Consider the following 23,687-nt stretch of genomic DNA (forward strand, 5'->3'; position numbering starts at 1 on the left):
TCCAGTGTATTATGGTGAACACTGACACACACACACACGCACACGCACACGCACACGCACACGCACACACACACTCATTCTTCTTTGGAACAAACAGAAAGCCTGTAGTTGATCACTTCCGTACCCGAGTGCTGGGTTGACAACAATAGCAGCTGGCTGGTCCAGGTCAGTATGGATCAACCACTTCCTGTAGCGACCATCTAACTTTGCCACTTCAATTCGATTGGTCCCTGCGTCTGTCCAGTAAATGTGGCTGAAAAACAGAAGGAAGATGTTAGATTGTATTCAACCCAAAAGGTATTTTCAAAAAACGAAAATAGTAAGCAATGAGTGAGGTCTTGTACCCTCCGATCCAGTCCACAGCGATGCCATCAGGGTTGGCAATGTATCTCAGGTTCAGATCCAACTCCTTCACTGGGTTATTGCCGTTGTCATTGAAAGTGGTCATGTAGGCCCGCTTGATAGAGCCAAACTGAGAGCCTCGGCCCAGAACTGTCCAGTACACAATACCTAAAAGCACAACAGGGTCATATTCATAAGCACACATCATAGCAAAAAGCAAACAGGTGTTTCTCATTTAACAAGTTCAGATAGTCCCTCCCTGTTTTGACCCATTTGCTTCTGTTTGGTTCCTAATGAAGTGGAGTAAACATTAAAACCTCCCCAGTCACTGTATCACTCCCATAGTGCTCTTCACATAAGCCCAAGAGAACTGCCTAGTTAACTAGTTGAGCTGAAGGTCTTACTGAGTCCGATGCCCTCTGGATCCCACTGGTAATCCAGAGCCTGGATGTGCTCCATGTTGTCCACGTAGTCTGAATACTGCTCTGAGGACAGGTTGAAGCAACGAATCCGCACATTGTCGGGCAGAAGCAGCACTGGTGGGTATCCTGAAATGGAGAATGGAGAATATGGTAACTTCCTGAACAATCAGGACGAACAGATCGGAGATCTGAGCACCATCTTCCCTGCTGTAGCAAACTGGCTCAAATGAAGATCCTACATCTGTATGGGCCCTGGTCAAAAGGAGTGCACTACAAAAGGGAATAGGGTGCATTTAGGATGCAGACAAAATGTCTTGTCCAGCTAAGCTCTTACCCTCAGCAGCACACTCCATGCCATGCTGCTCGCTGACTGAGCGGAAGCCCTGGGCACAGAAGCACTCGTAACTGCCCTTGGAGTTCTGACACTCCTGTGGACATGTCCCGTAGACCTCACACTCGTTCACGTCTGATCACAAACACAAAAAAACAGGAAAAACACAGAGAAAAGACCAAAAGATTACTAATAGCGTAACAAGAGGAAGGAACAGATCATCAAAGATTGTGATGTTGTTATAGAGTGGTGTTTTCTTCTACAGTCATGGCCAAAAGTTTTAAGAATGACACAAATATTCATTTTCACAAAGTCTGCTGTCTCAGGTGGTATGATGGCAATTTGCATATACTCCAGAATGTTATGAAGAGTGATCAGATGAATTGCAATTAATTGCAAAGTCCCTCTTTGCCATGCAAATTAACTGAATCCCCCAAAAACATGTCCACTGCATTTCATCCCTGCCACAAAAGGACCAGCTGACATCATGTCAGTGATTCTCTCATGAACACAGGTGTGAGTGTTGACGAGGAAAAGGGTGGAGATCACTCTGTCATGCTGATTGAATTTGAATAACAGCCTGGAAGCTTCAAAAGGAAGATGGTGCTTGGAATCATTGTTCTTCCTCTGTCAAACATGGTTACCTGCAAGGAAACACATGCCATCATCATTGCTTGGCACAAAAAGGGCTTCACAGGCAAGGATATTGCTGCCAGTAAGATTGCACCTAAATCAACCATTTATCAGATCATCTAGAACTTCAAGGAGAGTGGTTCAATTGTTGTGAAGAAGGCTTCAGGGCGCCCAAGAAAGTCCAGCAAGTGCCAGGACCGTCTCCTAAAGTTGATTCAGCTGCGGGATCGGGGTACCACCAGTACAGAGCTTGCTCAGGAATGGCAGCAGGCAGGTGTGGATGCATCTGCACGCACAGTGAGGCGAAGACTTTTGGAGGATGGCTTGGTGTCAAGAAGGGCAGCAAAGAAGCCACTTCTCTCTAGGAAAAACATCAGGGACAGACTGATATTCTGCAAAAGGTACAGGGATTGGACTGCTGAGGACTGGGGTAAAGTACTTTTCCCTAATAAATCCCCTTTCCGATTGTTTGGGGCATCCGGTAAAAAACCTTGTCCAGAGAAGACAAGGTGAGCGCTACCATCAGTCCTGTGTCATGCCAACAGTACAGCATCCTGAGACCATTCATGTGTGGGTTTGCTTCTCAGCCAAGGGAGTGGGCTCACTCACAATTTTAACTAAGAACACAGCCATGAATAAAGAATGGTACCAACACTTCCTCAGAGAGCAACTTCTTCCAACCATCCAGGAACAGTTTGGTGACGAACAATGCCTTTTCCAGCATTATGGAGCACCTTGACATAAGGCAAAAGTGATAACTAAGTGGCTCGGGGAACAAAACATACATTTTTGAGGTCCATGGCCAGGAAACTCCTCAGACTTTAATCCCGTTGAGAACTTGTGGTCAACCCTCAAGAGGCGGGTGGACAAACACAAACCCACAAATTCTAACAAACTCCAAGCATTGATTATGCAAGAATGGGCTGCCATCAGTCAGGATGTGGCCCAGAAGTTAATTGACAGCATGCCAGGGCGGATTGTAGAGGTCTTGAAAAAGAAGGGTCAACACTGCAAATATTGACTCTTTGCATCAACTTCATGTAATCAATAAAAGCCTTTGACACTTATGAAATGCGTGTAATTATACTCAAGTATTCCATAGTAACATCTGACAAAAAATATCTAAAGACACTGAAGCAGCAAACTTTGTGGAAATTAATATTTGTGTCATTCTCAAAACATTTGGCCACGACTGTACACTCAGGTGGTGCTGCTGCTTCCTGTACCTTCACATGTGTTCCTATCTGTCTGTCTGGGTTTGTATCCAGGCTTGCAGGAGCAGAGGAAGCCTCCGTCTGTCAGATCTGTGCAGTTATGCTCACAGATGTTGTCACTGCAGGAGCGCCCACTGCCAACATCTGGGCAGAGCACGTACACGTGTCACATTATGAGGGTCGACGTTTACTTTCACTTAAGTATTATACAAACAGCCATATGGCTTAGCATAAAATAAAGGTTTGTGATGATTGAGATGTAGAGTGAAGACTGTGGTAAGTGAGTTGGGTGGGTTACTCACTGCAGCCCAGCTCGTCAGAATGGTCTCCACAGTCATCATAGTCGTCACAGGCATACTGCAGTGGGATGCACTGGCCATTACTGCATTTGTACTCATCCGCTGAACATGGCCCATGTGTGGGGGTCTGGCCTGTGACAAACACAACATGTCAAGATGTCAATCCTCATGTTAAGATGTCAATCATTTTAAAGAGTAAAAGACATTGACACAAATTAACCTTTATTTAACTAGGCAAGTCAGTTAAGAACATATTCTTATTTTACTATGACGGCCTACCCCGGCCAAACTCTACATTAACCCGGACGACGCCGGTTGAATTATGCGCTGCCCATTGGAACTCCCGATCACGGCTGGTTGTGATACAGCCTGGGATCAAACCAGGGTCTGTAGTGATGCCTCTAGCACTGAGATGCAGTGCGGTAGACCGCTGCGCCACTCGGGAGCCCTAAATGATGAGCTACATTTACTCCAAACTCCCACGGAGACGGGACAATATAGGCCGGTTTCCTGGACACAGATTAAGCCTAATTTTGGACTAAAAAGCTTTTGCAATGGAGATTCTTCATTGAGTATGCTTTTTAGTCCAGGACTAGGCTTAATAATCCGTGTCTGGGAAACCTGCCCTACATAACACTACTGTAACTTGTGATTGGCGTGTACTTACAGTGCTCCTCTTTCTCGTCAGTGCCGTCCCCACAGTCGTCCACAGAGTTGCAGAGCTCATGGCTGTAGATGCACACCGGTTGTTGTCACAGCGGAAACGGAAGGGCGCGTCACACGGGATGTCCACTAGGGAGACATGACCAGAACTCAATGTCATTTCTCACTGTCAAAGAATAAAGACCATCACATTCAACAATGTAACAATTTAAGGGACAGTGTGACTCTTTAAGGAACAGTGTAACTATTTAACCCTATTCACAACCGGCTGGTAGAGCATGTTTTGACAATGGATTTGGAAATAGAACAAATCTTTACTTGAACTTGATTGGTCAACTCCCCCAGCCCTCCTGCATTCATCTTAAGATAGCTAGGTGGGACAACCACATACCAAAGTGATAGTAAGTAGATTTGTCCTCTATAAAGTAGCTATCAGCAAAGTCAGAGCTAATAAGGGGGGAAAGTCAAGTGAGAGTGTTAGTTAAGACAGGCAGCACTTAAAGTAGATGGCCTTAGCTAGCAAAAAGACAGTACTAGACGACAACAGATTAAGACAACAATTATACTTATCACTCCTGGAGATATCAGGAGGCCTCTAGCTATAGAATTAAGCAGGAATATTAAAATAAATAGTTAAAATGTAAAAAAGGCCTGATTAGCAGGAATTTAGTAAACAATTATTTTGCTCAACAAGGCGATTGATATGTCAGTAAAAAGTATGGTGGACTCAGAATAGGGTATATAAAAATAAAAATAAAAAATAAAATATATATATATATATATACTTATTATGGTGAAAAATATAATTTAATTGTTGACAACACACTATATATTAGGCTATATAAATAGGTTAACTACATTTCATGACCCATGGGGTCAATTAATCAATACTCAGACGTAAGGTCGCCTATAAATTAATACCTATAATAGTAATAAAAACTGCACTTTGTCATATATTAACTCAAAATGTAGTCCGAACATGTGGGAAACATGGTGGAAGAATTTTAAGAAAAACATTTTGACGGAAATTGCAATACACACCACCTGAAAAAGCATTCATTACAATGTAATTGGATGCTCATGTTTGGACATACACAATTACCAATTTACCAACCTATAAAAGCCATTGAACCAGACCTAAAGTGCATTTGGTAATATTGTTGAGATGAGTAAAAATGCTATGCAAATTGACATTCTAATATGGCATTGCGGGTATGACCTTATTTTGACTTCTCAACCGCATGGTAGAGCTCTGTAATTTCCAAAATAAACATAAAGATTTTTTTTTTCTCTGAATTTCTCATTTGAGTTGTCAGTAATAGGAATTTAAGGGTAAATAATTGTTTCAAAAAGTTTTTCAAGAAGAGACAGTAATAGGGTTAAGGAACATTGCGACCATTTACGGAACACTTGCAAACCATTTAAGGAACAGCGTAACAATTAAAGTAACAGGGTAACCATTTAAAGGAACAGTGTAACCATTTAAAGGAACAGCGTAACAATTAAAGTAACAGGGTAACCATTTAAAGGAACAGCGTAACAATTAAAGTAACAGGGTAACCATTTAAAGGAACAGTGTAATCATTTAAAGGACAGGGTAACCATTTAAAGGAACAGTGTAACCATTTAAAGGAACAGCGTAACAATTAAAGTAACAGGGTAACCATTTAAAGGAACAGTGTAACCATTTAAAGGAACAGCGTAACAATTAAAGTAACAGGGTAACCATTTAAAGGAACAGCGTAACAATTAAAGTAACAGGGTAACCATTTAAAGGAACAGTGTAATCATTTAAAGGACAGGGTAACCATTTAAAGGAACAGTGTAACCATTTAAAGGAACACCGTAACGATTAAAGTAACAGGGTAACCATTTAAAGGAACAGCGTAACAATTAAAGTAACAGTGTAACCATTTAAAGGAACAGTGTAACCATTTAAAGGAACAGCGTAACAATTAAAGTAACAGGGTAACCATTTAAAGGAACAGTGTAATCATTTAAAGGACAGGGTAACCATTTAAAGGACCAGTGTAACCATTTAAAGGAACAGTGTAACCATTTAAAGGAACAGTGTAACCATTTAAAGGACAGTGTAATCATTGAAGGTGCATTGGCCTTACAGCAGAGATGGAGCTCCTCATCTGAATTGTCTCCACAGTCGTTGTCTCCATCACATTTCCAGTAGGGCTGCACACACACATGGTTCCTACACTCAAATAGGAACGGTGGGCAAAAAGTGCCATTGGGATAACGGGTTGCTGCAAATGAAAGATAAATGGACCATTACAAATCAAATTCACAGTTGTAACTTTAATTTAGATAACTGTAGAGGGTGCTGTAGTAACATAATGATTGTTCTGGACACAATGTGTTTTGTTCATCTGAAGAGTTAGGAGCCCAATGAGTAAAACTGGTTGAAAAGACGAGTTTTGCCGTTGAAATGATGTCTTTTTTATCCAGTTTTGCTCACTGGGAGCGTTGTATTTGACATCAGCCCATAGACACATCTATGATAATATCTAACACTTACGACATGATATCTCATCAGTGTAGTCCATGCAGTCGGCGTTGCCGTCACATTTGAAGCGGTCGGCGATGCAGTGGCCACTGCCACACTGGAAGTAGCCCATGTGACAGATCCGCAGCTCTGCAGCACAGCCATGCCAGCACAACTCATAATTAATAGGTATTAATGAACCCACTCGAATTCAATTTCTCTTTTGGAATACAAATTCTATTTCAGTTGGCACTAATATCACTCATTTACAGTCATGCCAAGTACTGATGTATCTCAGATTCTGACCTTGTGTTCATGACTACTATAAATAAACATGTAGAATGGACTTGAATTCACAATCTGACCAGTATAATTGGCAACGGAAGAAGGAATGTCATGTCTTTCATTATGCAAAGTCAATTCGTCCGGGTGGTCCTTTCTGTGTATCCCGTTCCTCAAAAAGGTGACGTTTTAGTGCCTCTTTGCTTAGCGCTGTATTCCCTCACACATGAATAAGCCAAGCCAGCGGCAAAACAAAGAGCCTCCACTCACCACAGTCCCTTTCATCCGAGTTGTCCTCACAGTCGTTGTCATGGTCACAGACCCAGCGGTCGGGAATGCAGTGCAGATTATCGCAGCGAAACTCGCTCTCGGAGCACACACGCGGGCCTGGGGGGGGGGGGGGACACAGAGAGGGGAACTAAAGAATTATCACCGCACACGAGAATACTAAATTAGTCGTCATTGCCACAGTCCAAACAAACACGATGTAGACACAGCTGACAGAGGGTGTCCCAGTATTACTACATTATTCTGTGATTGTTTGCTATTTTCCATACAAACCAGACACTATATTGATAAATACTGTAGTTCTATTCCCTCAATTGGGTTATTGCAAAAGCTGTGACTTGTTTTGTACATTATCAAATGATCTCAAAGACCCCGACCAATCATGTAAGTCATTTTTCTGTGGTGAGTTCACGATGGAATTCACTGGAGGTGTTCTCTCACTACGCATAAACCCCTACAGCTACAAGGGGAGTGGCAGCTAAAAAACACCAGAGCAAATTTCATCACACAACACAGTGATTTTCCGCGAGACATTAGTTGTTCATTGAAGCATAGATATTATCCTCATTAGCCGGCATGTTCTCAGACTTGTTTAAATTCTCCAGAGACGAGGTGGCCGACTCCCTCACTCCCCTCCGTCAGACATGCTGAGGACAAGCTGTTTCGCTAGCAGCTGATAAGCCCGCCCCACATAACACTGCTTCGAAGACAGGAGTGTTGTCTTTTGCAAGAGCACTTTGTTATCTTTAACAGGTCCATTCTTTGCCATCAACACCCCTATTTCATCTGGGTGACTCACTGTGTCTGAGCTACAATGGAATAACCCATTAGAATTGCTCAGAGACTCACCAAAACCAGGACTATATAAGTATCCAGTTGTCTGAGTTAGCCCATAACTGCTAAGCAGACACATAGGGCCGGTTGCACCAGTTGGACTTTAAAAGGTTGGGCTTAAAAGGACGAGATAGAGTTACGACCTAGTTATGCTCAACTTGTGCAACCAGCCCATGAAGGCTCAGTGTAGAGGTCCCAATGCGAGCCAGCCAGGTAATCTAAGGTTCAGGTGTGAAGTATACTGAAGAAAAAATATAAACGCAACATACACATTTCAAAGATTCGACTGAGTTACAGTTCATATGAGGAAATCAGTTAATTGAAATAAATTCATTAGGCCCTAACCTATGGATTTCCCATGACTGGGAATTCAGATATACATCTGTTGGTCAAAGTTACTGTACATGAAAAGAAATGGGACTTTACAATGGGCCTCAGGATCTTGTCACAGTATTTCTGTGCATTCAAATTGCCATCGATAAAATGCAATTGTGTTCGTTGTCCATAGCTTATGCCTGCCCAGACCATAACCCCACCATGGGGCATTCTGTTCACAATGTTGACATCAGCAAACCGCTCGCCCATTTGACGCCATACACGTGGTGTGTCGTTGTGCGGTCAGTAGGAAAGTACTGCCAAATTCTCTAAAATGACATTGGAGGTGACTTATGGTAGAGAAATTAACATTCAATTCTCTGGTGGACATTCCTGCAGTCTGCATGCCAATTGCATGCTCCCTCAAAACTTGAGACATTTGTGGCATTGTCTTGGTGACAAAACTGCTCATTTTAGAGTGGCCTTTTACTGTCCCCTGCACAAGGTGTACCTGTATAATGATCATTGTCACGCCCTGACCTTAGAGATCCTTATCATTCTCTTTGTTTGGTTAGGTCAGGGTGTGACTCGGGTGGGAACGTCTATGTCTTCTATTTCTTCGTTTTTGGCCATGGGTGGTTCCCAATCAGAGGCAGCTGTAAATCGTTGTCTCTGATTGGGGTCATATATAAGTTGTAATTTTCCTGTTGGGTTTTGTGGGATTGTTTTCTGTTTAGTGTCTGTACTTGACAGAACTGTGCACTGTCGTTTTCACTTCGGTGAAAACTTCTTATTTTTTGTGTGTGTGTTTTTTGAAAATAAAATATCATGAACACTTTCCACGCTGCACTTTGGTCCACTCCTTTCGACGAGAGCCATTACAATCATGCTGTCTAACCAGCTACTTGATATGCCACACATGCAGGTGGAAGGATTATCTTGGCAAAGGATAAATGTTCACTAACAGGGATGTAAACAAATTTGTGCACAACAATTTAGAGCAATAAGCCTTTTGTAAGTATGGAACATTTCTGGGATCTTTGTTTTCAGCTCATGAAACATGGGACCAACACTTTACATGTTGCGTTTATATTTTTTGTTCAGTGTAGATACAGTACTAGATAGTTAATGGTGGTTAGATGTACTGTAGAACTCACTGCAGGCACGCTCATCCGAGCTGTCCCCACAGTCGTTGTCCCCGTCACACCTCCAGCGCAGAGGGACACACTGGTGGTTGTCACAGCGGAAGTCCCCCAGAGGGTCACAGGTCACCTCCTCTGAAACACACACATGGATATGAGATAAGAAACAAAAGACGACACATTTACACTTCAGCTAATCCTTCTTATTGTTCTTACCATTCTTATCCTTCTTATCCTTCTTATTGTTCTTACCATTCTTATCCTTATTATCCTTCTCATCATTCTTATCGTTCTTATCATTCTTATTGTTCTTACCATTCTTCTCCTTATTATCCCTCTCATCATTCTTATCCTTCTTATTGTTCTTATCCTTTAGTTTTATCTTTAATGTTTTTCGGCCAAACATTGCACTGGCGCAAACACATATGGTTGATTTTTTTACTTGCTGAAAAATCAATGGTTCATTACAGCGATGTTACTTCTCCTCTTTCGACCAAATGACAAGACTGTTATGATGTTACAGCTACAACCAACCATTGGTACTACAAGACACTGTCAGACTAATGAGAAATTCTTCAACACTGTGCCTCCTACTAGTTAATATAGCGTCGATGATAACTACTAGACCACAGTGCTGAACTGAGAGGTGCCCTCTGGTTTTTTAATTAAAGCAGAGCTCATCATGCAGAGGGGAGGGCAGCATGTCTGAAGTGGGTGAGCTCTGAGCTATGCCAGGTCTATAGGAGAGGACAGGAGAGGAGGAGAGCAGAGCTGCGCTGTCTCTACCACACAGCGCCGGAGGTTTGAAAGATAGTGGATCCAGGCCCTCCTTGCTCTTCACCTGGCCCGGCCGCTGGCTGCATTCTCTAACAGAGATTAGCACGGATCTCCCCTCTAGCGCGGGGATGGCACTAATGGAGTGAGGGCCTCTGATAAGAGACGGGAGGGCCAGGGCTGCTGCTGTGTGGATCGGGGCGCAGCACAAAGAGCGCAGTGTGAACCTTGCCCCATTACACATGCGCACGCAGACACACGCACACTCTCTCACACACACACAGGCCATAAATCCAGAGCGTTCTCTCACGGGGAGGTGAATAGAGCAGGCGGTGAGTACCTCTCCATCACTACCTCCTGCTGTCACACTATGTAATGTTCCCGCTAACAACCCTTCATTCACTCTCAACACACATTGTTACCTCACACAAAGGCTCTTTTATTCAGCACGGTGGGTTTGCACCATTGGTCGATTTATGTCAGGACGCTGGTGTTTCTGTGGACTCACCGCAGCCCTGCTCATCACTGTTGTCCCTGCAGTCGTTGTGACCGTTGCACACAGACCACAGTGGCACACAGCGGTAGTTGGTCCTGCAGTCAAACTGGGTGTGGTTGTCACAGCGATAAGACGGCCCCACTGTGAAAAGACCACGTCAGGGAAGTCAATAACAAAGACAAAAGTCTTTCAATCATATCTGTCATGGCAGCAAACGGCTATCAATTGTGATTTTCCACAGTTTAGGATGAACAGATCTCAATAGGCTCACTGTAGCAATCCCACCCAATCTCTATAGTTAACAGGGCGTGATTTCACCACGTGATTCTCTGTGTTGGGCGCGTCACTCACTGCACTCTTCCAGAGGCTCGTCGGAGTTGTCGCCACAGTCGTCGTCCACGTCACACATCCAGTTCTGGGGGATGCAGCGTCCGTTACGGCACTTGGACTGTCCGGGCCGGCAGGTCCTGCTGGAGCAGTGAGTGGGCTCCTCATCAGAGCCGTCGCCACAGTCGTCCTCCCCGTCACACTGCCACGCCTCTGGGATGCACCTCTTACTGGTGCACTGCCACTGGTGGGACTCGCACTGATGATTGGCTGAACAGACAAACCGTAAATTCAGTTGAAACACTCTACTGAAGTACATTAATCCATCCCTGGTATTTAACGACAAAGATCACAACTCATGGGAAATCAACAATTGGAATAACAATGTTATCAAACAATTACAAAGACTGTTTCATGTGTACTCTGATAACAGAAATTACAGAGCTAAATGCCACCCACCACACAGCACAGGATCTTCATCAGAGCCATCATGGCAGTCCTGGTTGCTGTTGCACAGGAAGTGGGGGCTGGTGCAGTTTCCATCGTTGCACTGGAACTGGCCTAGTTGGCAGTGGCGACTGGGGCAGGTGGAGGGCTCATCAGAGCCGTCTCTGCAGTCCCTCTGGCCGTCACACTTCCACCAGATGGGGATGCAGCTGTGGAGGGGAGGAAGGGCAATACTGTTCAGGGCTCACCAATGCCACAATTGTATAAAACAAAGAGAATGTGTGTATCGCAGTAGAACTCTGAGATGAACTCCCACTCACCGCTCATTATCCGCACATCTGTACTGGGTGCTGGTGCACATGGGCAGGCAGCGAGCCACCCCCCCAAGCTGTAAAGTCAGGAAGTGGTCGGGGCATTCACAGGTGTGACCCCGCCCCCCGTCGCGGAGCAGACACAGGTGGGAGCAGCCTCCATTGTTCACTGCACAGGGGTTGGTCACTGGGGGGGAGAGAGGGGGTCAGGGAATCAGTCAGGCATTCAATGCAGCTGGGCAAACACAGGCCCGGCATTGTGTCAATGTAAACACTTGAATGGATCTAACAGGCAGGAAACGTCAGGATAATGAAGTGATAGCAATCTGAGTGTGAAGGAATGGATGTTGATCCAAGAGAAGAGGAGACTCAGATTACTGTCTCCTAGACTGAGACTGACCTATGGGCTGCCTATAGGGATGGCACACGTGGATGTCGAAGGGTCTGTGTGTGGTGTTGACCAGAGACTGGCGGCCGGATCCATCGTATTTGTTGCCTTTCTCCACTGTACGGGTGTTCCAGTCAGTCCAGTACACAGTCTCCTCAAACACAGTCAGGGCAAACGGATGGGGCAGTATCCCGTCATACACGGTATGTCTGTGATGTCCCTCCAGGTCTGAGAACCTGAGGAGAAGAGGAGTAGGATTACAGGAGGCCTTTAGGCATTTCGGGAACAAAGCAAGACTGCATGGCAATATGAAGCAGGGTCTTACTCAATGTAGTTGAGATGGGCATCCGACCAGTAGAGCTTGTCATTGCTGTAGTCGATAGTGACCCCATTGGGCCACTCGATCTTAGTGGTGATGATTGCGGTCTTGTTGGTGCCGTCCATTCCAACACGGCCTATGAAGGCTTTGTCCCCCCAATCTGTCCAGTAGACATATCTGACAGGGATCAAATGGATCAAATGGATTATTGGCTTATCGAATGAATCAAGAATAAATGAGCCATTCCTCATTTTGTAATGGTTAGTGATTAGATTTACTCACCCATATTTGGGATGGAGAACAAGCGCCCTGGGGTTTTCAAAGCAGTAGGTGTTATTGGCGTCCACACAGTGTTCAGCCAGTTTCTTCACAAAGCGTCCGTCCAGTTCGGACACTTTGAGACAGTCCAGGAAACTGTCCGCCCAGTAGAGTTTCCTGGCCACCCAGTCGACCGCCAGGCCCTCTCCATGGAGCACCCCGTTCACCACCACTTCCCTGTTACTGCCGTTATAGAACATCCGCTCAATCACCCTGCGACTCACATCAATCCAATAGAACATCTTGTCCACGCGGTCAAAGTCCATGGCCACCACGCTGGTCAGGCCCTGCAGGATGAGGGAGTAGGCCTCTCCGTCCGTGGACAGGTTACGAAGATAATAGCGGTTACTGAAGATGAGGTAGGGCGTAATGTTGCTGTTCTGACGACAGCTGTGGCCATCCGGTTCCCGCAGGAACCCGGGGGCACATTTACACATGTAGGAGCCCACCGTGTTCTCACACACCTGACTACACACGCTGGGCGTCTCCGCACACTCGTTGACGTCGTCGCAGGTCTTGTTGTCGGACATTAGGCGGTAGCCGGGGCGACAGGTGCAGATGAAGCTGGTGGGTGTGTCAGTGCAGTTGTGGTCACAGTGGTGCATAGAGGGGTTGGTGCATTCATTTATTCCTGCATCCAGGACAAGAGAGAACACGCATTAGAGGAGATTGCCTATAAATCCAACACCACACTGCTGCTCTGCTGTGATACTAAATGGCTATATGGACATTGTAGTTTCTGTTTTTATATAACTTAATATGTTTTATTGCTTATATGTCATGCACTCACCACAGCCCTTCTCGTCACTGTTGTCTGAGCAGTCGTCGGTACGGTCACATACGTTGACGATCGGGACACAGTGTCCGTTGTCACACCTGAACTGCCCGGGGGGGCACGTAGGCGGTGGCATGCGGCACAGGTGGTCAAGCTCATCGGACTCGTCCCCGCAGTCGTTGTCCCCGTCACATATGAAGTCGCGGGACACACAGCGTCCGTTTTGACAGGTGAACTGGTGCTGCTGACACGGCTGGTAGGTGCAGCCCTGCTCGTCGCTGCTGTCCCCACAGTCATTCCTCCGGTCACACCTGCCATCAAACACATCAGTCACTCAGTGTACTTCGCCGTACACCAGGGGGTGCTGCTGCCCAGTCCACACACTCACACTGTAGTCTCATCATCTACTGAACAGTGTGACTCATTCAAGACATCTGACAAATGTCATTGTTATGTCTCTGTCAAGTCCGAGTTGCCAAACCTGTAGGAGCTGCGTATGCAGAGGCCGTTGCTGCAGGTGAACTCGTTGACGCCACACGATCTGCGCGTGCAGTTCTGATGCTCGTCCAACGCGTCCGCACAGTCCGCATCGCCGTCACACACCCAATCACGAGGGATGCACTTCCGCTGTGGCGCTTGGTTGTTCACACAGGTAAACTCCAAAGCTGAGCATGTGCGGTTGTCTAACAAAACAGGGGGGGGGGGGACGCCAAATTAGAGACGTTTCAAGATTATGAAGACTCCCGAGACTGGACCTGAAATTTCTCGCGGTCCAAACATTCCTAAGTGTATTTCAGGACCTCTAGCCGTGACTTCGGTTTCCTATCCATCTAATGTGATTGAGCCCTATTGTTTGAAGTGAGACTCCTGCCGAGGCCCGTGGTGCGCTGAAGCCATGCGCTCCAGGCTCCTTATTGTCAGAGCCCACATTGGTGAGGGATGACATAATAGTTTAGTTCCACCCTGAGCCTGGGAGCTGCGACAGACACAAAGTAATGAGTGAGGCAGGGGAAATCAGGAATGTGAGCTCCTTGGACTCTGGCCGGAGACCTTCAACAAGAGCCAGTATCCACCCCCCACAAACCCAGCATGTATCCTGATCCCTCAGTGTCTGACTCCTGATAGAGAGAGAGAGAGAGAGAGAGAGAGAGAGAGAGAGAGAGAGAGAGAGAGAGAGAGAGAGAGAGAGAGAGAGAGAGAGAGAGAGAGAGAGGGAGGAGGTAGAGGAGAGATATTCACACTCACCACAGTTGTGTCTCTGGTCCTCGTCACTCATGTCTCCACAATCATTGTCCCCGTCGCAGATCCAGGAGGAAGCGATGCACCTGCCGTCGTCACAGGGGAACTGGTCAGTGTTGCAGGTTCTCACCAGGGTGGCTGCAGGAAATCAAAGGTCAAAGCAAACGAAAGCGAAAACTGATTACAATTAGAATACTATTGTCCTCTAAATACAAATATGTCAGTCACTTAAAACTTCCCTTCTGTTCTGATTGACTTCAACTAGTAAAGACAACAGGCAATGCATATCGGAACCAAAATTAAGCAAGTGAAGCTATCAAAATAGCATCTCCTCCACATTCCAATCTATGGTGTTCTATTGAAACACTAGATAAAGTGAGGCTGTGTAATTACCCTGGGACAAAAGGAAGAGGAAAGGAAGAGAGGAAATGAAGGGAGGAAAGGGGATGGGCTGTGTTTGTCAGAGGAGACTAGTGGGCGTCAGTATGGAGGAATGTGGCAGACAGTGGGAGGCCGGACTGACTGACTGACCACATCACTAACAAAGGCATACACTACTGACACATCACCAACAGCACACACGCACGCACGCACACACACACACACACACAGAAAATAAACCAATCATTCACGACTGTCAACTCAGGAGAACAAATGAATAATGACTCCATTCTGAGAACCTAGTTGAATCTCTCTTGCTTAGCGTAGTGAGTGAAGGAGAGCTGTGGTACGTACTACAGGAGGAGGGCTCATCGGAGCCGTCAGCACAGTCGGTACCCCCATCACAGTACCAATGGGCTGGGATACAGCGGCCACTGGAGCAGCGGAACTCGTTCTGGGCACACGTGGAGGTGGCTGGAAGGGGAGAAATAGACATGATAAGGTCACTCTCCTCTCAAAACCCAGTTATTGTGCTTCGAAAAGGGCACACTATTCCCTATATAGTGCTCTATATAAGGGCATAGGGGGCCATTTCGGACGTGCCCTTAATGTACAGAACAGGCCTGGGGGACTCACCACAGTGTGTAGGGCTCTCGTCACTCATGTCCCCACAGTCATTGTCCCCGTCACACAGGTAGGAGCGGGGGATACAGATGTTGGTGGATGTACACTTAGTGTGTTCTGGCTGACATGTTCGCTCCGCTGAGATACATGACAAGAAGAGGATTGGTGTTATTGTTGAGTATATATATTTTAGTATACACTGCCAGTCAAAATTTGGACACAGCTACTCATTCAAGGGATTTTCTTCATTTTTACTATTTTCTACATTGTAGAATAATTGTGGAGATATCAATACTATGAAATAACACATATGGAATCATGTAGTAACCAAAAAAGTGTCAAACAAATGTTATATTTGGATTCTTCAAAGTAGCCACCCTTTGCCTTGATTATAGCTTTGTACACTCTTGACGTTCTCTCAACCAGCCTCATGAGGAATGCATTTCAATGAACAGGTGTGCCTTGTTAAAAGTACATTTTTAAAATGTATTTCCTTCTTAATGCGTTTAGGCCAATCAGTTGTGTTGTGACAAGGTAGGGTTGGTATAAAGAAGATAGCCCTATTTGGTCCATATTATGAGAAGAACAGCTCAAATAAGCAAAGGGAAACGACAGTCCATCATTACTTCAAGACATGAAGGTCAGTGCAATCTGGAAAATTTCTTCAAGTGCAGTCACAAAAACCATCAAGCCCTATGATGAAACTTGCTCTCATGAGGACCGCCACAGGAAAGGAAGACCTGGAGTTACCTCTGCTGCAGAGGATAAGTGTCACACCCCGATCTGTTTCACCTGGCTTGTGCTTGTCTCCACCCCCCTCCAGGTATCGCCCATTTTCCCCATTATCCTCTGTGCATTTATACCTGTGTTTTCTGATAGTACGAACTGGCCATGACTGACCCAGCAGACACAGACCAGCTCCGCAACGCCGTTCCCTCCCAAGGAGCCACCATTGGGAGACACAATGAGTTACTTCAAGGTCTTTTAGAAGGGTTGAATACATTGCTGGAGCAATTTGGTGGATTGTCTGTTAGGCAGCCAGCCACGACAGTAACCTTCCTGCACCTCAGTAACCGCTCTGTCAGCAGCGCATCTCTCCAGGCCTCCCCGGCTTCCCGAGAACCCTGCTTACCTCCTCCGGAACGCTTCACTGGAGAATCAGGAACCTGTCGGGCATTTCTCTCCCAGTGTTCCCTCATCTTCGAGCTGCAGCCCTCGTCCTTTTCCTCGGACCGCTCAAAGATAGCATACCTCATAACGCTGATGTCCGGGAGGGCCCTCACCTGGGCTAGGGCAGTGTGGGAACAACAATTCTCCGTTATCCGGGAGAGAGGCTGCCCAGAAGTTACTCCAGCTTCGTCAAGACTCCTGCAGTGTGGCAGACTATGCTGTTGATTTCCGCACGTTGGCTGCTGAGAGTGCCTGGAACCCAGGAATCCCTGTTCGACTTGTTCCTCCACGGATTATCGGAGGAGGTAAAAGACAAGCTTGCAGCCTGGGAGCTGCCTATGGATCTTGAGTCGCTCATCACCTTGACCATCTGGATCGATGGGCGGCTATGGGAACGTAGGAGGGAAAGGAGATCTGATTCCAGTCCCACTCATTTACACAAGGATCCCACCTCGCCTCTGAGGAATCCTGGAAGTCCCTGGCATCTACGTTTCAGAGAGAATCCAAGGTTACCTGAGTTCCCCCAAGAGTCTCCGAGGTCTGCAGACTCGCCTCTTCCGGAGCCTATGCAACTCGGCAGAGCTAGGTTGTCTGCAGCCGAACGTTTACGCCGACTTAACACCAAGAATTGTCTGTACGTGTCTACCTGTCCATTAAAATACCAGGCTCATCAGTAGGTATGAGTAATCTGAGGCCGATGAGAGTTTCATGGACACTACCCTGGTGTCAGAGCTGGGCATCCCCACTCAGCTCCTCTCCAATCCCATGGACGTTAGAGCGGTGGATGGGCGCTCTATAGGCAGAGTCACCAAAATTACCACTCCTATCAACCTGTGAGTGTCAGACTATACCGTTTTGGGGTTTTCATGGCCCCAGCGTCACAATCCTCTCATCGACTGGACTGCTGGTGCTATCATGGGCTGGAGACCGTTCTGCCACACTCATTGCCTGAAGTCGGCGCAGCCTGCCCGGGACGTCTTCCTGTGGGGTCGGAAGAAGACTGCGCCCGTGCATCGACTACTGGGGCCTCAATGACATCACTGTTAAGAAACGCTACCCGCTACTCACTTCGGCTTTCGAGCCGCTCCAGGGGGGCACCATTTTCTATAATCTGGTGCGGATACGGGAAAGTGACGAGTGGAAGACAGCCTTCAACACAGCTAGCGGACTCTACGAATACCTGGTGATGCCATTCGGTCTGACCAACACTCCTGCTGTGTTCCAAGCCCTGGTTAACGACGTTCTCTACGACATGTTGAACCGGTTCGTGTTCATCTACCTCGACGGCATCCTCGTCTTTTACCGCTCAGCTCAAGAACACGTTCTCTAAGGCCGACAAATCCTCAAGCGTCTCCTGGAAAACAAGCTTTTTGTGAAAACAGAAAAATGCGAATTCCATCGCTCCACCATCTCCTTCCTTGGATACATCATTGCTGCTGGGAATGTGCAGATGGATCCCGCAAAGGTGAGAGCCATGGTGGATTGGCCCCAACCCACATCCAGAGTGCAGCTGCAACGCTTCCTGGCATTTGACAATTTCTATCGCCATTTTATCTGGGGTTACAGCACCCTGGCTTTCCCCTAATCAGCACTCACCCCTCCCAAGGTCCATTTCACGTGGTCCCCAGTTGCTGACAGGGCGCTCCTGGACCTTAAGCACAGCTTCACTACAGCTCCTATATTAATCCATCCGGACCCATCCCTTCAGTTTGTGGGGGAGGTCGATGCTTCGGATGTCAGAGTCGGGGCTGTTCTGTCCCAGTGTTTTGCTCTGGACCTTAATCTACATCCCTGTGCCTTCTTCTCCCATCGTATTAACACCACAGAGAGGAATTACGATGTGGGAAATCGAGAACTACGAACAGTGAAGATGGCGTTGGACGAGTGGAGGCACTGGTTAGATGGGGTGGAACATCCATTCATTGTGTGGACGGATCACAAGAACCTGGAATATCTCCGCACCGCCAAGAGTCTCAACTTCAGGCAAGCTCGATGGGCCCAGTTTTTCACACATTTTAATTTTACCATCTCCTACCGCCCGGTGTCCAAAAATGTTAAGCTATATGCGCTTTCACGCCGCTATAGCCTCGCTGCTACACTCTCAGACCCTGAGACAATCCTTCCTACCTCGTGTCTGGCTGCTGCACTCATCTGGGGGCTGGCTAACCAGATGTTTGTCCCACACGTTGCCGCTCCCTGGATCCTGGAATGGGCTCATTCCTCCAGGCTTGCCTGTCACCCTGGCTCCCGTCGGACCCTGACCTTTGTTCGACACCGCTTTTGGTGGCCTACCATGGTCCCTGACGTCTCCGCGTTCGTCGCCGCCTGCACTGTGTAATAAGACTCCTCGGCAAGCTCCTGTTGGCATCCTTCAACCACTTCCTGTCCCTCACCGTCTCTGGTCACATCTATCTCTGGACTTCATCACTGGTCTCCCTCTGATAACAGCACCCCTATCCTTGCGGTGGTGGACATGTTTTACAAAGCCGGCTATTTCATTCCCCTCCCTAAGCTACCCTCAGCCAAGGAGACGGTCCAGCACATGGTGCAGCACGTCCTCCGGATCCATGCACTTAAGCTGGACATGGTCTCCGACCATGGTCCTCAGTTCTTGTCGTGGTTCTGGAAGCCATTCTGCATACTCATTGGGTCGTCAGCCAGCCTGTCTTCGCTGCCTCGTCTGCGCCAACCCCACCACCTGGAGGCAGCAACTCATGTGTGTGGAATACGCCTGCAACACCCTCCCTTGCTCAGCCACTGTTGCCGTATCTGGAAGAGAGCCTGGTCTGCTTTCCTCAAGACCACCTTCAGGTATCGACGACAAGTAGACCGCCACCGGTCCCCGGCTATCGTCTTGACCAGAAGGTCCACTTGGGTTCCTGCATACTTTCCCCCTGTTTTATCAGACCTTTCCCCATCTCTAAGATTCTTAGCCCCTCTGCTGTTCGTCTTCTGTTGCCCGCACCCTCCGTATACATCACCCTTTTCATGTATCAAGGATTAAACGTCTGTCTCACAGGCCTCTGTCTCCTCTTTCCTCTTTCCCGTACTCCTGTTCTCTTTAGTCCCTGTTTTCTAGTTCCTCCGGTTTTGACCATTCTGCCTGCCCTGACACTGAGTCTGCCTGCCGTTCTGTACCTTTTTGACACTGCCCTGGATTACTTACTTCTGCCTGCCCTGACCCTGAGCCTGCCTGCCGTTCTGTACCTTATGGACTCTGCCCTGATTTACCAACCTCTGCCTGCGATTGACCTGTTTTTTGCCTGCCCCCTGTTTTGTAAATAAACGTCTGTGATTCGAACTGTCTGCAACTGGGTCTTGTCCTGAGTTCTGATAATAAGTTTGTTGGAGTTAGCAGCCTCAGAAATCGGCAAATAACTGCACCTCTGATTTCAGCTCAAATAAATGCTTCACACAGTTCAAGTAACAGACACATCTCAATATCAACTGTTCAGAGGAGACTGCGTGAATGAGGCCTTCATGGTCAAATTGCTGCAAAGAAACTACTACTAAAGGGCACCAATTAGAAGAAGAGACTTGCTTGGGTCAAGAAATACAAGCATAGGACAGTTGACCGGTGGAAATCTGTCTTTTGGTCTGATGAGTCCAAATTTGAGATTATTGGTTCCAACCGCTGTGTCTTTGTGAGACTCAGAGTAGGTGAACGGATGATCTCTGCATGTGTGGTTCCCACCATATGTCACGACTTCCTTCGAAGTTGGTGCCTCTCCTTGTTCGGGCGGCGTTCGGCGGTCGTCGCCACCGGCTTTGAAGCTGCCACCGATCCACGTTTCTTTTTCCATTTGTTATGTCTTGATTGTACACACCTGGTTCCCATTAGGTTATTATTATTTCCCTATTTAACCCTCTGGTTCTCATTATGTTTTGTGTGTGATTGTTCCTGGTTTGGTGTTAGTCATTGTTAGGGTTTGTTATCCCTGCAGGGATTTATTGGCTGATTATTTTTCAGAGTAAAGTACGTTATTTTACTCTGTTCTGTGTCCTGCGCCTGACTCCATCCTCACCTCTGCACAACTGACACTTGACACTGTAAAGCATGGAGGAGGGGGTGTGATGTTGTGGGGGTGCTTTGCAGGTGACACTGTCAGTGATTTATTTAGAACTCAAGGCACACATAACCAGCATGGCTACCACAGCATTCTGCAGCGATACGGCATCTGGTTTGCACTTAGTGGGATCATTTGTTTTTCAACAGGACCCAAAACACACATTCAGGCTGTGTAAGGGCTATTTGACCAGAAGGAGAGTGATGGAGCGCTGCATCAGAAGACCTGGCCTCCACAATCACCCAACCTTAACCCAACTGAGATGGTTCGGGATGAGTTGGACCGCAGAAGCGAAGGAAAAGCAGCCAATAAGTGTGGAAACTCCTTCAAGACTGTGGGGAAAGTATTCCAGGTGACTACCTCATGAAGTTGGTTGAGAGAATGCCAAGAGTGTGCAAAGCTGTCATCAAGGTAAAGGGTGGCTACTTTGAAGAATGATTTGTTTTTAGATTTGTAAAACACTTGTTTTAGTAACTACATTATTCCATGTGTTATTTCATAGTTTTGATGTCTTCACTATTATTCTTCACTATTATACTATTATTATGTAGAAAATAGTCAAAAGAAAAACTTGAATGAGTAGGTGTGTCCAAACTTTTGACTGATACTGTATATTTTAGTGACTTTTACAACACAAAAACATATCTAATCTTCATGAACTAATCTTTTTTACTTTTGATTTGTAACCAAGTTTTGTTTTGAGGACTTACGGCAGTTTTGTTCGTCCGAGGTGCCGTTGTCATAACAGTTGTTGATGCCATTGCAGATGTAGTCCTTGGCGATGCAGCGTCCGTTGTTGCATGGGAACTCAGTGTTGGGGTCGCACGGACTGAACAGGCAGCCTACCTCATCACTGTTATCCCCACAGTCGTTGTAGTGGTCACAGCGGTAGTGGTAGGGGACACAGCGACCATTCCCACAAGTGAACACAGTGGGCTCGCAGGTGTGGAAGGCTGTCAATCAAACCAGATGCAACGTTATCAGAGCTCTAGCCAATGGACAGTGAGAACAAGTAAAGATGGACGGGTGTACAATATAGAGGCGGGCTTTACCTGACAAGGCAATAAATGCGGCTGCCATTTGCACTTGGACTGCATGTAAGATGTAAGTACATGTATTCATTAGTTTAGGATGGGGTCAGTAGAAAAAAACAAGCAGCACTAAATAGCTACAATAGATTAGTGAACTGCAAGCATACACACCGGAAGTTTGGAAATCATACTTGGATCCTGTAAAATGTTTGTTGCAGTGAGAAACAGAAGGCTGGTTAGAGGCAGCATGTTAAAAACAGTTAAGAATAGTTCAGAGAGTGAAGGACAGAGCAGGTGCAGTGATAAATCAATCATAATTAGCTGTAATCACAACCACATTCAAGACATGCAAAATCATCACATTGCAAGATATTTCTAAATAGACGAGACAAACAAATATGATTTGAGAAAACAGGCACTACTTATGGCCACTGAGCACCATACCACAGACTCTCTCCAGTTCGTCGCTTCCGTCCCCACAGTCATTGTCATTGTCACACTTCCACTGAGCACGGATACAGCGTCCATTCATACAGGTGAACTGGCCTTCCTGGCAGCGGGTCCCGTTGTCAGGGATACAGTGCTTGTTGTCGGCCAGGTACCAGCGACCCTCTGAGGGACACTGACACTCAGCACCCTGGGGCCCTGCGGAGAGGGACAGGGGGACAGGCATCAGACGGATGGGGGGGGTATGACAGACAGGCGTACCACAGCCCAACTCACATGATCCCAAAACAACATTACAACACCAAAACAATAAGATGCTAGAGAAGATCACATTTTCACATGGAAGTTTGGTCCAACTCCGACATTTAGCTCAGAAACTACAGCCTGCTTCTATTTGATCAGAAAACTTGAGGGTTAAAGTAGGGCCTAACTGCTAGTACCTGGGGTACAGATGTGACTGCAGCCTCCGTTGAACTGTTGACAAGGGCTGTTGCACTGTTGCTGCTTGTTGCTGGCCAGCACATGGACGTCCATAGGCCTGGATGGAAGGTTCTGGGTCATCAACCTCTGGTCAGACCCATCGTGCTTGTTAGCCCGGTAGATACTGCGTGTGTTCCAGTCAGTCCAGTAGATGTACTGGCCATACATGGTCATGGCGAAAGGGTAAATGGCTGTGCTGACGATGACCTCCCGATTGGCCCCGGTGAGAGAGCAGCGCTCAATCTTCTGTCTGATAACCAAAACCAGCACATATCTTTAGCATCAACATGAAAGGACAACGAATGACTTGTGAGAAGAAGGTAGCTTTATAAGAGGGTCTTACAGGCTGGCGTCTGCCCAGTACAGTCTCTGCTCTTCATAGTCCAGGGTCAGCCCATTGGGCCACACCAGACTACTGTTTACAATCTCTGCCCTGAAGTTCCCACCCAATGTAGAACGTTCAATCTTCGCATTCGTCCCCCAGTCTGTCCAGTACATATATCTGTGTGGCATGGAAGAAGATGAGTTTTCCCATTGTTAACCAATGATTGCACAGTGCACATTCAACACATGCTGAATATGTGATACTGAGTGAGTGCTCTTGTTATCACAACAGAAGGAGTGAATGGGTATGAGCATTCTTGGGATTTCTGGCCAGTCTTACCCCCTGCAGGGATCCAGCATTATGGCTCTAGGCCGAGGAACATGAGCGATGATGGATCTCTGTGTCCCGTCCACTGCCATGGAGCTGATAGTCTGGTTGATGTAGTCACTGTAGTAAATCCTTTTGTTGATCCAGTCATAGGCAATACCATCAGGAGCTCCAAGATC

At 46.7% G+C, this 23,687-nt stretch overlaps 1 protein-coding gene across 1 annotated transcript in view; it reads right to left on the bottom strand.

Moving 5' to 3' along the window:
- Positions 1 to 23,687, bottom strand: part of lrp2a (low density lipoprotein receptor-related protein 2a) — a 68,451-nt gene that overhangs the window by 7,373 nt on the left and 37,391 nt on the right. The window contains 29 exon segments of the mRNA XM_046361026.1: positions 125 to 253; positions 345 to 510; positions 747 to 890; positions 1,099 to 1,230; positions 2,955 to 3,086; positions 3,245 to 3,373; positions 3,909 to 3,981; positions 3,984 to 4,033; positions 6,025 to 6,162; positions 6,435 to 6,551; positions 6,954 to 7,070; positions 9,278 to 9,397; positions 10,545 to 10,673; positions 10,884 to 11,129; positions 11,319 to 11,515; positions 11,627 to 11,804; positions 12,018 to 12,241; positions 12,331 to 12,501; positions 12,607 to 13,273; positions 13,433 to 13,728; positions 13,899 to 14,100; positions 14,663 to 14,794; positions 15,392 to 15,511; positions 15,674 to 15,799; positions 21,609 to 21,851; positions 22,374 to 22,574; positions 22,817 to 23,106; positions 23,200 to 23,358; positions 23,521 to 23,686. Of these exon segments, the coding sequence (XP_046216982.1) occupies positions 125 to 253; positions 345 to 510; positions 747 to 890; positions 1,099 to 1,230; positions 2,955 to 3,086; positions 3,245 to 3,373; positions 3,909 to 3,981; positions 3,984 to 4,033; positions 6,025 to 6,162; positions 6,435 to 6,551; positions 6,954 to 7,070; positions 9,278 to 9,397; positions 10,545 to 10,673; positions 10,884 to 11,129; positions 11,319 to 11,515; positions 11,627 to 11,804; positions 12,018 to 12,241; positions 12,331 to 12,501; positions 12,607 to 13,273; positions 13,433 to 13,728; positions 13,899 to 14,100; positions 14,663 to 14,794; positions 15,392 to 15,511; positions 15,674 to 15,799; positions 21,609 to 21,851; positions 22,374 to 22,574; positions 22,817 to 23,106; positions 23,200 to 23,358; positions 23,521 to 23,686 (5,194 nt within the window).

Source organism: Oncorhynchus gorbuscha, linkage group LG01 (genome assembly GCF_021184085.1).
Source record: "Oncorhynchus gorbuscha isolate QuinsamMale2020 ecotype Even-year linkage group LG01, OgorEven_v1.0, whole genome shotgun sequence".
In the NCBI taxonomy this organism is placed as follows: domain Eukaryota; kingdom Metazoa; phylum Chordata; class Actinopteri; order Salmoniformes; family Salmonidae; genus Oncorhynchus; species Oncorhynchus gorbuscha.